Source organism: Brienomyrus brachyistius, unplaced genomic scaffold (genome assembly GCF_023856365.1).
Source record: "Brienomyrus brachyistius isolate T26 unplaced genomic scaffold, BBRACH_0.4 scaffold38, whole genome shotgun sequence".
Classification (NCBI taxonomy): domain Eukaryota; kingdom Metazoa; phylum Chordata; class Actinopteri; order Osteoglossiformes; family Mormyridae; genus Brienomyrus; species Brienomyrus brachyistius.
Genome location: NW_026042313.1, coordinates 3,374,269 through 3,389,778, shown reverse-complemented (window position 1 = coordinate 3,389,778; position 15,510 = coordinate 3,374,269). Strand labels below are relative to the sequence as shown.

General features: G+C 45.4%; 1 protein-coding gene and 1 long non-coding RNA gene across 8 annotated transcripts in view; one reads left to right on the top strand and one right to left on the bottom strand.

The window, feature by feature from the left end:
- The window catches only part of LOC125722401 (ankyrin repeat and SOCS box protein 18-like), a 97,641-nt gene that overhangs the window by 76,091 nt on the left and 6,040 nt on the right, over positions 1 to 15,510 (top strand). For 3 of the 7 annotated variants that reach the window (XR_007386363.1, XM_048998552.1, XM_048998557.1), the window contains exons 1-5: positions 4,600 to 4,931; positions 5,838 to 6,105; positions 7,082 to 7,289; positions 9,132 to 9,422; positions 9,580 to 9,693. Coding sequence is in view for 6 of the 7 variants with exons in the window: in XM_048998552.1 (XP_048854509.1) it covers positions 4,727 to 4,931; positions 5,838 to 6,105; positions 7,082 to 7,289; positions 9,132 to 9,422; positions 9,580 to 9,693 (1,086 nt within the window). In the remaining variant the exon portion in view is untranslated. Of the gene's footprint in view, positions 1 to 2,856; positions 2,999 to 4,599; positions 4,932 to 5,837; positions 6,106 to 7,081; positions 7,290 to 9,131; positions 9,423 to 9,579; positions 9,694 to 15,510 lie in introns of those variants that run through there. The other 4 variants (XM_048998554.1, XM_048998556.1, XM_048998553.1 and 1 more) reach the window with 4 other exon arrangements.
- On the bottom strand, positions 2,274 to 3,458 carry LOC125722405 (uncharacterized). Its single transcript, XR_007386365.1, has 2 exons — positions 3,007 to 3,458; positions 2,274 to 2,501 (listed from the first exon to the last, which is right to left on the bottom strand). It is a non-coding gene; the product is annotated as an uncharacterized LOC125722405 (long non-coding RNA).

Here is a 15,510-nt window from a genome sequence, read left to right as displayed (position 1 = left end):
CAGCGAGTGGATAGTCAGGAGGATGAAGATGGTGGCCAGGAGAGGGAGGGTGGTGACAACAACCAGTGAAGGTCTTACTGTAGTTGTGAAACTTTATTTACAGCACTGTAGGCCAGATATAATTTTTATTTTTTGTTTGTGTTTATATTTCATAGATTTACAGAATACTGTATACATTTTTTTTATGTACTCTAATGTATGGAAGTTACTTTATGTGTGTGAATAAAAATGGTTACAATTTCCTGGGCAGTATGAGTGCAGTATGTGTGATGTCAAACTTTGGAGGCTGCTCTTACTGTAAAATCCTTTTTTTTTTGTACATAATTGTATTCTGTTAGCTAGACCTCTGCCATAGTGACAAAATATCTAGGCATTTTGACTTGCAGTGCTCACACAATGCCAAAGGGACGATGCATTTTGGGGGCACTGACTATTTATATGAGAAAGGAATTTAGTTTTGACACATGGGTAAACTGTTTTGGAAGATATGAGCTTTTGCAGGTGATCCATGGTATTGTGCTGAACCATCCAGGTTATTTTGGCAAAAGCATTAAGTGAATGCAAATGAGTCAAAGCAATTGAGAAAAATCTTTGAAATTTAGATGATACTTACTCTTTATATGGGAAATGAATCTAGTTTTGAAGCATGTGTGAACAGTTTTGGGAGAGATATGAACTATTGCTAGTGAGCTGTAATGTTGCACAGAACTGTAAGACTGTTTGGCCGAATGATCTTATAGTTTTAAGAATGTAATTTCTGTTTCAATAAATGAGCTAAACCAATGGAGAAAAACTGTAAATAAATAGTTAGCAATTTCTCCAAACATTTGAGGAAAACTAGAATCATTCTATGTACATTTCTCAAAAAAACCTTATAGGAACACTTTTTAATCAGAGTATAGCATCAAGTCAATTAAACTGCTAGATATCGATCTGGTCAGTTAAGTAGCAGAGGGGGTTGTTAATCAGTTTCAGCTGCGTTGCTGTGAATGAAATTATCAACAGGTGCACTAGAGAGCAAAAATAAGATGACCCCCAAAAAGGAAATAGTTTAACAGGTGGAGGGCCCTGTGCTTACTGCCTGGCACCGTGGAGCTCGATTGGCATTTGCCATAGCATACCAGAATTGGCAGGTCCACCACTGGCGCATTGAGCTTTTCACAGATGAGAGCAGGTTCACCCTGAGCACTTGTGACAGACATGAAAGGGTCTGAAGAAGTCTGGAGAAGCCATGGAGAATGTTATGCTGCCTGCAGCATTGTTCAGCATGACTGGTTTGGTGGTGGGTCAGTGATGGTCTAGGGAGGCATATCCATGGAGGGACGCACAGACCTCTACAGGTTAGACAATGGGAACTTGACTGCCATTAGGTATTCGAATGAAATCCTTGAACCCATTGTCATTCCCCCCAATGGTGCAGTGGGTCCTGGGTTCCTCCTGCTGCACGACAATGCCTGGCTTCATGTGGTGAGAGTATGCAGGCAGTTCCTGGAGGATGAAGGAATTGCTACCACTAACTGACCCCCACACTCATCTGACCTAAATCCAATAGAACACCTCTGGGACATTATGTTTCAGTCCATCTAATGCCACCAGGTTGCACCTCAGACTGTCCAGGAGCTCAGTCATACCCTGGTTCAGATCTGGGAGGAGATCCCCCAGGACACCCTCCATCATCTCATTAGGACCATGCCCCGACGTTGTCAGGCATGCATACAAGCACGTGGGAGCCATACAAACTAATGAATACCATTTTTGAGTATTTGAGTGAGTTGGACTAGCTCACCACATCATTTTTTCACTTTGATTTTCGAGTGGGGGGGGGGGGGGGGGGGGGCAGCTTTAAATTCAGCCCACTGTACTGTAGGTTAATGATTTTCATTTCCATCAAACAATGTGGCATCCTTTCATTCCTAATACATTACACAGTCCATATCAGTATAGATATCTAGAATGACTTTTTCCCCATTGAGATCTGATATGTTTTCAAAGTTTTCCTTTAATTGAGCAGTGTATTATCTATATTACATTAATGTTTTTGCTTACTTTCATGAGAGTTTATTATATGTATTGACCCTCTCTGGTTATATCCAGTTATGTACTGACTAGAGGTAGACTGATATGGGTTTTTCAACAGCTGATGCTGATATTTAGGAATCAGGGTCAGCCAATGGCCGATATATGCTTCCCATATTTTTTGGCTGACAATTGGATGTTTCCCGTCTAGTTGCATGCTAAAATATCACACTAATAATAATGAATGATACGCAAAATTTCTCTACTTAGTATTTATTGAATACTGACTTGTGTAAATTTAAATATAAACTTAAATAACAAAAACACAATACAACTTGTAAACAATAAAAATAGCAGCATCAGAATCTTTTTTGATGCACAATATAGCAGCAAACTCCTCATTTCTGAGGAAAGGAAAATTTGTAAACATTACAAAAAGGAATGTGCATGTTATCCCACTTCCAGTTCCCGAGTCTTGTAAATTACTACAACAGAAGAAAAAATGCAAGATTAGCATTTTTATTATAGTGCCTTCATCTTCAATTCATTCCATGCACATTAAAACAATTACACTCTAACACATTTTGAAAGAAAAAAACACTAGTAATTAAGTGCATCATGGTATGATGAGTAGTGTACAAGGACTAAAACCTTTCACTAACATGTTGTTTATGTTGTTAGCAGACAGATAACTTACAAGCCAAATTCACAATCAGAATCTAGCGATCGCAGAAAATAAAATAAAATAACTTTGTCGTATTACACAGCCTTGTAAGCAAGGACAACGTAAGCCCCTAACGATTGTGACGTTGTCGACGGATAAGCCCGCATAAACTATAAAGGACTGACGTATAAGGAGGAAACAAACTGCGCAAAGGCGTGCACTTCTTATCTAGACGTCTGACAATTTGTTCGAATCTTCGCTCTCAAATGCAAACAATTTACACGGAAGGACCATTGTCAGCATCAGCTCAAGTAAATGGTAACCACCCTTTCGAGCGAACAGTTTTCTCCGCCATTGATTGTTCTTAGCAGCTGTCTCCGAGGACGGTGCTGTCTGTGACCGGGAGCTGCCTGCTCCGCCCCACACACGCAGAGTGAAACTCTCCGACACACACACAAAAAAAACAGAACTGATAGCATCGGGCTGATATGGTAATAATTACAATTTTAACAATTCAAGTAATTTTTAACGATTAAAAAATGTCTATGAGCCCACCAACAAGCGCACAAAACTATCACAATCAATGATCCTTAACGTTGCCTATAAACTACAATTGGTTGAAGGCTCATTATCATTACGCCAGTTCTCGACAGTGTAATTCGCGTTTTCTTTTAAAGTAACACTTCATAGCAAACCAGTTAGATAAATAGGTCTTTGAAAGATCAGACTTTAAGCCTTACCGTTTTCTCCCAGGACTCTACCAAAACTTCTGGCTGGGGTCCTGTACAAGGCAGCATGGGTAACAATAACACTGGGCTACCCGCAGACGTGCCTGTCTGTAAATCGGCGTACTACACTCGGATATCGGCCGATGCCGATACATTAAAAAATGCCAAATATCCGCCCGATATATCGGTCGACCTCTAGTACTTACCCTCTCTGATTATGTACAGTTACTTACTGACCCTCTATGGGTATGTGCAGTTATGTACTGAACCCCTCTGATTAAGTATACTGACCCTCTTCAGTTATGTACAATTATGCATGACCCTCTCTGGTTATGTACAGTTATGTACTGACCCTCTCTGGTTATGCACAGTTACTCACTGACCCTCTATGGGTATGTGCAGTTATGTATTGAACCTCTCTGGTTATGTATACTGACCCTCTCCAGTTATGTACAATTATGTACTGACCCTCTCTGCTTATGTACAGTTATGTACTGACCCTCTCTGGTTATGTACAGTTATGTACTGACCCTCTCTGGTTATGCACAGTTACTCACTGACCCTCTATGGGTATGTGCAGTTATGTATTGAACCTCTCTGGTTATGTATACTGACCCTCTCCAGTTATGTACAATTATGTACTGATCCTCTCTGCTTATGTACAGTTATGTACTGACCCTCTCTGGTTATGTACAGTTATGTACTGACCCTCTCTGGTTATGCACAGTTACTTACTGACCCTCTATGGGTATGTGCAGTTATCTACTGACCCTCTCTGCTTATGTACAATTATGCACGACCCTCTCTGGTTATGTACAGTTATGTACTGACCCTCTCTGTAAATAATTATTTCAAAATTGCCTCAGTGACCTGGTAAACAGAGTGATATGATGCTGTAATTTTTAAAAGACTAAAAGCAACAGACAGAAATAGGATGCACTATACACAGGTGGCAACCTAGCACAGTGATTCGTACTGTTCGCTCATACTTCTGGGGCTGTCCTGTTCTCTGTGTGTGGACTTTGCATGTTCTCCAGTTGTTGTCATGGAGTTTCCTCTGGTTTCCCCTCACAGTCCAGAGACTGTGATGGTTTGGTACCTGACTCTTTCACCAGGGAAAGCCCCAGACATAAATAGTACTTAGTAAAATGATATGCCTCAAGTCATGATTTTCTATCATTAGCTAAACACATGGTACACAAACTGCCAGACTTGAAGTGAAGTGTCTTTTATGGAAAGTTTTTATAACGAAAACATTTTATAATCGTATCAAAAATATAATCTGCATATATTTTGCTGTACAGTGGTTCTTCTCAAAATGAATGCTGATATCGATCCCAATTTAACTGCAAGTTCTGACTTTGTAAAGAAACTGAACAGTGCATTTGTGACAGATGACCAGGAAATGATAGAAGAACTTCTCAGAGAGCTGGTGGGGATGAACCCCAATGCCATTATCGAGCTCTCCAACGATGACTGGATGAAAGACCCTTCTGTTCATCTTCCACCTGCCGTCCTGTTAGGTAAGCCTACAAACATCCATTTTTCCATCCATCCATCCATTTTCCAAACCGCTTATCCTATTGGGTCGCGGGGGGTCCGGAGCCTATCCCGGAAGCAATGGGCACGAGGCAGGGAACAACCCAGGATGGGGGGCCAGCCCATCGCAGGGCACACTCACACACCATCCACTCACACATTCACACCTATGGGCAATTTAGCGACTCCAATTAGCCTCAGCATGTTTTTGGACTGTGGGGGGAAACCGGAGTACCCGGAGGAAACCCCACGACGACATGGGGAGAACATGCAAACTCCGCACACATGTGACCCAGGCGGAGACTCGAACCCGGGTCCCAGAGGTGTGAGGCAACAGTGCTAACCACTGCACCACCATGCCGCCCCACATCCATTTTTATTTCATTTATTTTTTTTACAGTCTATGAAATCCTAATTTTTGTTTTTCACCAAACTCACTCAAAGAAAAATAATAATACACTTAAAATTACCTATTTTTTCTTGTCTCATTCTTAAACACCCTTAAACTATAGTATTTACATTTTTTATCCATTAATTGAAATCATTAATAATGAGACATTCCAGGTATCCAAAACGTTTTTCCAAAACACGATTGCTTTTTTAAAAGTCATTAATTATATGAAACACAACAGAATAGGTTTTCTCAGCTGTCACAGTAGAGCATCAAAAGAGAAGCACATATTTCTGATTGATATAAGGATTGCAATGACCAGGGAAAGGCAACCAGCCAATCTGATTGTGATATTTGAAGAAAGGGCCCCATAATTTTTTTGTGTTTCCATTTCTGGTGTTTTTATTCCTGCTTGGACCTGCCTGGTTTATAAGCTTGGGCCCCCATTCCAGATGCTACCTGCACATGTCATTGAGTAAACTGCGAAAACCTGTTACAGGACTGCATCCACTGCAATACAAGCAGGAGCTGACCACCCCGCTGCGAATTGCAGCAGCCTATGGCTTCACGCACTGCCTACAGTACCTCCTTGAACATGGGGCACAACCCAACCTCATTGTGGGGGGCAAGAGCGCTCTGCATGAGGCCTGTGAGAACAGCAGCAGCGAATGCACAGAATTTCTCCTGAAAGGAGGTGCTGACCCTGACCTGCGGACTGAAGAAGGACTCTCAGCGATGCATCTCTGCAAGACACCAAAGTCACTGCAGTTAGTGCTTGTCATACAGCACTTAGCCTGTTCCTCAGTTAGTGCCAGCCAGTGAACCGCTCAATAATTATACTTTCAGAAGTTCAAATTGCCAGAAAAAAAGCTGTAAGAAAGGTGTTAAGAAATAAGACTGCGCAATAGCTGTAGGAACCAATCATCCATAAATTTTGAAAACTGCATATCTTGTACGGGTATGCAACCCTGATCTTGGAGTGCCAGTCTCCAGTAGCTTTTCCATCCTACCTGGTCTCTGATGAACCACACCTAATCTCAGACAGATAACTCAGTAACTAAACAGGTAGGATAGAAAACCTGCTGGATACAAGCACTCAGTGGGCCTGGAGTCCATCACAGGAAGCACAGGGCACATGGCAGAGGATACTCCGGGCGGGATGCCAGTCCATCACATGTCATGCACAAATAATCATACGCCACGGCCAATGCAGATGCACCAATTCAAGGATTATCAATGCATTCATACCTCCATATAACAACCATTACCCCGCTGACCACAGACACCAGCATAAGGATGTTGAAAATGCATCTCCTTTATGCATCAACTTTAAAGAGCTAGCAGCAATCACATTCATACATTTTCCTTTCCGTTTATGTTTCCATGGATAAATTAGTAAATTGCTCATTGTTAAATGGTCTACCGTGTTAAAATTCAGAGTATAAGCAGCAAATTATAAGCATTTTAAAAATGATTGTGTGTCATGGATATAAGCCGTAGGCAAAGCAGCTTTGTCCTCCAGAAACCAGGAATGTGTATTAGCAATTTTTCAGTATTTTTATTGTAGTATATTTCAGCAAAGATTCAAAACCTGCTAAATGTAAATGAGGAAGACAGCTAAGATCAAACAGCCCACAGGCAATAAAAGGTTCACTTTACCCTCATCCTAATCGCAAAAAGCTGTGTGTCCGCCCACTCCCTCTTTTGGCTCCTAACGATATCATTCATTCATTTTTGCCACAGCAGCTGTGCTAAGGTGTTACTTGAGCATGGTGCTGCGGCCGATTTGCCCAGTGAGGAGGATGAAGAGACTGCACTGCATGTGGCCTCTCGCTCTGCTCTGCTCCATCACGCCAAGCTCTACCTACAAAGCGGAGCAGATGTAAACCACACCAGCGTCCATGGGGAGACCCCCCTTGGAGTGGCTTGTGCATCGTCACAAGATCCAGAGGTCAGCCTAGACTGTTATGGAATCTAAATCACCCCATTTCTTGTTTATGGTATGGCTATTAACCTTCTCGATGTTGTTGGGGCAATTTATAATGGTGCCAAGCCGAGACAAATAGTGCTAGAATAGTGACAGCAGGGGCATATTGATTATTAGACTCATATTCATTTGACTTATTTATTTTGCGTTGCAAAATTTTTGTGATTTTTATTACATAAAAGAAGATTTTTTTGTACTCAAAATATAATCAACCTGCAAATTTTGGAAATTTGGACTTACATTCAAATAAAACTCATCCTCTTTTCATACATGTGAGATTTTCTTCATCTCGGACAATAAACTGAAAGAAAAAGCAAAGGGAACTCGAGGTTGATGCCTCGCCCTTCTGTGACAGGGGGATATTCCACAAAGCGGGATTTCTCACTAAGACAGATAACTGAAGTCAAATGTAGAAACTTTCCAGTAGGAGGAGAGGTATGTGACATTTCAACTGGACCATCCTTTCATTTGGCTTAAGTTATTTGGCTAATGAAAAAAATCCTTCTTTTTGGAATACTGCCCTGGTCTGGGCTGACATCAGTAATACATAACCAACTGCACCCAGGGCTGTAGTTAGATATTCTGGGCCCCTTTGGGCCCCACTGCCAATTATATAATTTTGGAATTTTATGTATTTAAGGGTTAGAGTACTGTGCTGGGTCCCCTGAATCTGCCAGGGTATCTATGCCCCTACTGCTCCCCTATTGCAGCTGCCTTTTACTGACAAATTATCATAATGGGCTCCTCTTAGAATGACAGTTGTGATGTTAATCCTCTAGGATGTCCTGTAGGTCTGTCTGTGTTACTGACTTATGGTGCTGATGTTTACCTGGAAGGAGCTCCTGTAGGTCTGTCCCTGTTACTGACTTATGCTGCTGACGTTTACCTGGAAGGAGCTCCTGTAGGTCTGTAATTGTTACTGACTTATGCTGCTGACGTTTACCTGGAAGGAGCTCCTGTAGGTCTGTCCCTGTTACTGACTTATGCTGCTGACGTTTACCTGGAAGGAGCTCCTGTAGGTCTGTAATTGTTACTGACTTATGGTGCTGATGTTTACCTGGAAGGAGCCTCCTGTAGGTCTGTCCCTGTGACTGACTTATGCTGCTGATGTTTACCTGGAAGGAGCTCCTGTAGGTCTGTCCCTGTGACTGACTTATGCTGCTGATGTTTACCTGGAAGGAGCTCCTGTAGGTCTGTCGCTGTTACTGACTTATGCTGCTGACGTTTACCTGGAAGGAGCTCCTGTAGGTCTGTCCCTGTGACTGACTTATGGTGCTGATGTTTACCTGGAAGGAGCTCCTGTAGGTCTGTCCCTGTTACTGACTTATGGTGCTGATGTTTACCTGGAAGGAGCTCCTGTAGGTCTGTCCCTGTTACTGACTTATGGTGATGATGTTTACCTGGAAGGAGATCCTGTAGGTCTGTCCCTGTTACTGACTTATGCTGCTGACGTTTACCTGGAAGGAGCTCCTGTAGGTCTGTCCCTGTTACTGACTTATGCTGCTGATGTTTACCTGGAAGGAGCTCCTGTAGGTCTGTCCCTGTTACTGACTTATGGTGATGATGTTTACCTGGAAGGAGATCCTGTAGGTCTGTCCCTGTTACTGACTTATGCTGCTGACGTTTACCTGGAAGGAGCTCCTGTAGGTCTGTCCCTGTGACTGACTTATGGTGCTGATGTTTACCTGGAAGGAACTCCTGTAGGTCTGTCCCTGTTACTGACTTATGGTGCTGATGTTTACCTGGAAGGAGCTCCTGTAGGTCTGTCCCTGTTACTGACTTATGTTGCTGATGTTTACCTGGAAGGAGCTCCTGCAGATCTGCTGCTTGTTACTGAGTTATGGTGCTGATGTCAACCTGGCAGACAAGCAGCACCGTACCCCACTTCACAAGGCAGCTCACAACATCCAGCACAGCCTCGTGACACTGCTACTTGAACATAAAGCTGAAGTGAACTCGTTTGACCACAATGGCCGACTGCCACTGTCCTGTGTATTGCACAGTGCTGCCGTCAGGGCTGAACAGGAGCCACATCGAGTGGTACAGATACTGCTTAACCACGGCTCCATCACGTTGTGGCCTCAGGCACTACCAAAGGTATTCCACATTATGTAATACCCTGTCAAACTGAAATTACTATGGTATATCCTTACAGAACAGAACAAGAACAAGAACATTTAACATGTTTGCACTTAAAGTTAGCTACAAAAACTTAAATATTGAATATAAGTTAAGATTTTGCCTTTGACTGCAGGTCCTGAGTATGTGTGCTGCAGAACCAAAGACTGTTGAAGTCCTGTTCAATTCCTATACCCATATCCCAGTCACATGTAAATGGGAGAAGACTATTCAAGCAGAAACGCTCCAGGTAAAGGAAATACCCCAGCCCCCTAAACTTTGTCTTTCATCAATTTTCATTTCTTACATTCTTTTACATGGTTTTATGGTGGGACATGATGGAAGGATGATCCTTGGTGTAGCCTATAGACAAAGGGGTTTTAATTGAAAACTAAATACAAATTGTAATTAAAAGGACCACAAGAGGTGATAAACAAAGGCAGGGTAGGCAATAACAAGTGAATGGAATAAAACTAACACTTCATAAAACACAGAGGAAAAAGGAACACAGGACACTAACTAGGGTCCACAACACTGCTCGCACTGCTAAGCAGCAACAAACACACATAGGAACCAGAAGCAAATGCAATGATCAACAAAGGAGCAGAGTCAGGATGGACACTTAAATACACAGATGACAAGGGTATGATGAGGGATAGGTGTGGGTCATTACTAATTACATACAAACACTAGAGACTATGAGCAGCAAAGAACAGGTGAAGGTAATAAAAAACAATGGACTCAAGAGTCAAACACTGGAACAGAGATTTCAATCACAGAGGGAGCCTAAATTAAAAAGAGGATTGAATTTGAGGGCCAAACCAGATCAATATTTATTCAAAAAGTCTTAAATTGACCATGTATCATTCAGAAATATGAATTTAACTTCTCCCAAGATATCTTCGATTTCAGAACAAAGCAAGTTTTATAGATTAAACATCAAATGAGATTACATTAAACATAAAAAAATATGTCAGTTGCATTAGTCTTCCTCTCTATAAGAAGTTTTTCGCTGAGTTATTTCCAATAAAAATGTTTTATTGCAGGCAATCAAAAACCCAAAAGAATAATTTCTTCAAAATCTAATATCACTGTTTTTCATTAACATCTACATATTTGATGATTAATCTGTTGAAAAGGGTACAAATAATTCAAGAATACAGCTATTAAGAGTCTAATTTGTAATTACAGGAGAAAAATGCAAAAAGAAAACATATGCATTTAAGCACAGTCTTCACTGATGCACATTAGCCCAAGCCAGATGGTTGGCATCATTTTCTTCATAAGTGTTTGAGGTAATATTAATGAGATGTGTATTGTGACTACCATAGGTTAGTAATCTATATAAATTCAGTGTTTCCTTGTGTTTATTAAATTTGGTTAGCAAAGCATGCCACTGTTTTGGTAAATATTAGAAGTGATGTATAAGCACTGAAGTGGTGGTGAAGAAAGGGACAGATCAACAGTCAGAATATCTTTTGAAGGAGGAGACATTGTGGATAAACAAGGTAAAAAAAGACTGTGCTGTGGCAGAACTTTTTGCAGTTTGAAGTCCCACATGTTTATTAAACAAGGATATGCCGAATGTCACAACCCGCTCGGGTCGCTGGGCGATCGGGTGGTCGCACGGGTTGGAGAGCGAGCGAAAGCAGGCAAAACAGGCAGGATACAGGGCAAACGGGGATTTAATGGGGAGATTCGGGACAAGGAACATTTGACGCCGACTAACATCAATGACAGACAACGGGTACAGGCAAGACTTGGACTTAAATACACCAGACGAAGCAAAACAACAAGACACAGCTGGGTACGATCAGGGAACCACACGTGGATAATTAAGGGGCCGTGGCACACACGAGGATCGTACAAGCCGGGCATCACACCGAATTCATACAGATTAGTGATATTTTACATGCACTACTAATCTGCTTTCCAAATTATAAGTGTAAGTAAACATCCGTATAGTACGTTATTTATATAGTACTTTTCCTACAAACACAGTGCAACACAAAGTGCTTTACAAAAAAAAACCCACACCTGCTACCTGTCACGATATCCGTCGGCGGTAGCGGCGCACGGGTAAGGTGATGAGCGGAGAGGCAAGCAAGCAGGCAGACTTAGGGCAAACGGGGATTTATTGGGAGGACGAGGACTCGGGAACATGGCACGCCGACTAACATCAATGACAGACAACGCTAACAGGTAAGACCAGGACTTAAAACCAGACAAGACTAATCAAAGTAAGCAGATACAGCAGGGTACAATCAAGGAAATGCACGTGGGAAGGCAGGGGGCGTGGCACACACGAGGAGCGGACGAGCCGGGCATGACAGAGCCCCCCCCCAAAGGCGCGCTGCACCGGGCGCGCCCAGGAGGAGGCGACGAACGGGACGAGGGGACCAAGACCTGAAAAACAAAACCCAAAACCAAGAACAAAAGACCGGGAACTAAACAGAGAGACAGAACAGGCACAAAGACAGGACCAGGGACAAAACCTGACAGAGGACGGGGAACACGGACCGACAGAGAAAGAGAGGGGACACAGAAGGAACAGGCGGGACACAAGGGCCAGGAGTGAACGGAGGGCACAGAGGAGGACGGGCAGCAAAGACAGGAGGAACAGAGCCGGAGGGAGCAGAGAGAGGTGGGACAAAGGCGGAAGGAGGAGAGAGGACCGAAGGGACAAAGGGAGGAGCGAAGGGAGACAAGGAGGGGGAACAGAGGGGAGCCCGAGGGAGCCCCAGCGGGCGACGGGAGGCAGCCGGAGGGGCCGCAGGCGGCCGGGAGGCCGGAGCCGGAGGGGACCCCGGAGGGGCCGAGGAGACAGGGCGAGGGACCCGCGGAGGGGCCAGGGAGGGAGCAGGAGGGAGCACCGGGGAAGGGGACGAGGGAGTAGGAAGGGGCCAGGGCGAAGGCCCGGAGGAGGGGGGAGCCGCAGCAGGCGGCGACGTCCGGGAAAGGGCCGGAGGTAAGGGCCCCGCAGGCGACCGAGGAGCCGCCGTCAGGGAACCCCCAGGCGACCGACCAGGACCCAGAGAGGGGAGCGAGGCAGGGCGACGAGGCACCGGAGAGGGACCTGCAGGCGACAGCCGACCCGGAGGGCCAGGACCCGCAGGCGCCAACCGAGCCCCAGCGCAGGCGAGGGAGGGCGAGCCAGGGGGCAGGGCGGGCGGGACCCCAGCCCTGCGTCTGTGTCCCCTTCCCCTGCGGGACACAGACAGGCCGACCCTAGTTCGGGGTCGATGTCGCCGGGGCGAGGGACAAGGGGTTACGAGTTCTGTCCCCGAGGGGTCCCATTCCAGCTCCTCCACCTCCGAAGAGGGAGGAGCCAAGATGGAGTTGTCCAGGACCACCTCAGGGACTAGGACAGGGACTGGAGCTGCTGCAGGCGGAGGGGGCGCCTCTGGAGATGCTGCATGCCGCCGGGGCGCCGGGACAGGAACACGGTCAGGTCGCCGGGGCGCCGGGACAGGAACACGGTCAGGCCGCGGGGGGGGGCGCCTGTCCGGGAGCTGCAGCAGGCGGCTGCTGAGGGGGCGCCTGCCCGGGAACTGGAGCGCGGTCAGGAACTGGAGCGTGGTCAGGAACTGGAGCGCGGTCAGGAACTGGAGCGCGGTCAGGAACTGGAGGTGGCTGCAGTGGGGGCGCCGGCCCGGGAGCTGCAGCAGGCGGCTGCAGAGGGGGCGCCTGCCCTGGAGCTGCAGCAGGCGGCTGCAGTGGGGGCGCCTGCCCTGGAGCTGCAGCAGGCGGCTGCAGTGGGGGCGCCTGCCCGGGAGCTGCAGCAGGCGGCTGCAGAGGGGGTGCCTCTGCAGGAACTGGAGCGCGGTCAGGAACTGGAGCGCGGTCAGGAACTGGAGCGCGGTCAGGAACTGGAGCGCGGTCAGGAACTGGAGCGCGGTCAGGAACTGGAGGTGGCTGCAGTGGGGGCGCCGGCCCGGGAGCTGCAGCAGGCGGCTGCAGAGGGGGCGCCTGCCCTGGAGCTGCAGGTGGCTGCAGTGGGGGCGCCTGCCCTGGAGCTGCAGGCGGAGGGGGCGCTTCCGGAGCTCTCCGGAGCTTGATCAGCCTCCGGAGGTCTTCAGCCATCCTCTCCAGATCTAAATACGGGGATTCTGGAGTGAAAGAGGCTAAATCCTGCCCCAGTTGCACTGCGAGCTTTTCCCCCTCCGGAGGGCCCTGTGGGGCCGGTTCTCCCATCACCCTCCAATACAGTCCCTGGAGGGTGAAGTACCTGTCAGCGAGGGCCGCGGGCGAAACGGGCGTGGTCCCTTTAAGAGGGCGGGGAACCCGCGGGATGGCGTCCCTCACTGCTCTGGCCCCCCCATTGGCCAGCCCCTCGGGCCGGTTATCGCTCCGCTTGGGGGGCGATAGCTGTTCCGCAGGGAGGGGCTCTGGGTCCGGGAAGACGAAGGGCTCGTCCTCTTCATCCTCGCTCGGAGCCCAGAGCCTCGCCAGGGAGCAGGGTCCCAGACCGTACGGTCCCAGGTCGGGACCCAGGACGAGCTCCTCCTCCTGAGGGAGCCAGGGGCTGGAGAGCGAGCAGGCGCTCAGACTGATCGGCTCTTCTGGGAGCTGCTTCCTCCTTCTCCGCTTCTTCTTTGGGTCTGTCATTCTGTCACGATATCCGTCGGCGGTAGCGGCGCACGGGTAAGGTGATGAGCGGAGAGGCAAGCAAGCAGGCAGACTTAGGGCAAACGGGGATTTATTGGGAGGACGAGGACTCGGGAACATGGCACGCCGACTAACATCAATGACAGACAACGCTAACAGGTAAGACCAGGACTTAAAACCAGACAAGACTAATCAAAGTAAGCAGATACAGCAGGGTACAATCAAGGAAATGCACGTGGGAAGGCAGGGGGCGTGGCACACACGAGGAGCGGACGAGCCGGGCATGACACTACCCTCACCTAAACCATGTAAAATAAGTTTACAAAAGACATGAAAGATAATTAAATAGATAAATAGGTAAATAATTAAAGAATAGACACAACAATAAAAATAGGAACTGACAATAAAAACAGGAAGTGAGGAAACATTATCATGGATCTCAGAAATTTGCATGAGGAAATGCCAGAGGCAGGTTAAAATATAGTGAGTAAAATTATGCATGGTGAGTTAATAAAAAGGAAAAGATAAAGTTAGGGTAGATAGATAAATAAATATATAAATATCAATAATGAAGAACAAAAAGTACAATCAACTGCAAAATAAAAGCATAAATGTAGGACGTAAAAGGAGGATAGAAACAGACAGAACAGGGATAGAATAATAAGTAATAATAAAATAGACATAAAAAGAGATTAGAGGTTCTGGGGTAAAAAGAAATGAGTAAGGAATTAAAAGGAAGATGATTTAAAGTATAAAATAAAATAAAATAGAGGACATACCAAGCAATAAAATGGACAAGTATATGAATAAGTAGACAAATGAGTAATAAATACATTACACATATATAGATAAGTAGACAGATAAATAAAGTAAGGTAAAACAATAGAACTCAGGCAAAAGCCAAATTAAAAAGGTATGTCTGCTTTTAAAAATATGAACATCCTCTGATGTTTCGCCCATCATTAAAAGCACTGGTGATTATTGTGCATGTGCCATGTTATTGCAAGTACATTGTGATTTGATATCATGCAACACACCAGCCATGGCTGTGCAATCTGGGATTTGTAGTGCCACTGATGTGTGTGTTATATAATGGAATGCCAGTTCTGACAGACATAAGAAGACATAAGGAAAAACTAACATAGGCACAAAAATAACAACCAATACAAAAACAACATGAATGCAAAAAAAACTCAAAATGTCCAACAAAGTTGAGGATGGTTTCTGTTGAGCCTTAAACCCATGACGGGGTAACATTTTATTTAACGGGGCACAAATACTTCGTAATAATTCTGTTACTGCTGAAGTACAGATCATGAACAAATCATGGACAAATATAGTCACTACTTGAGATAAAAGGCATCACATTTCATAAATGATGAACAATCAGTATTTCACTTGTGTTATTCATGACTAGTTCCTTCAGTAATTCCTAGTTTATAAAAGGTTTATAGAATTA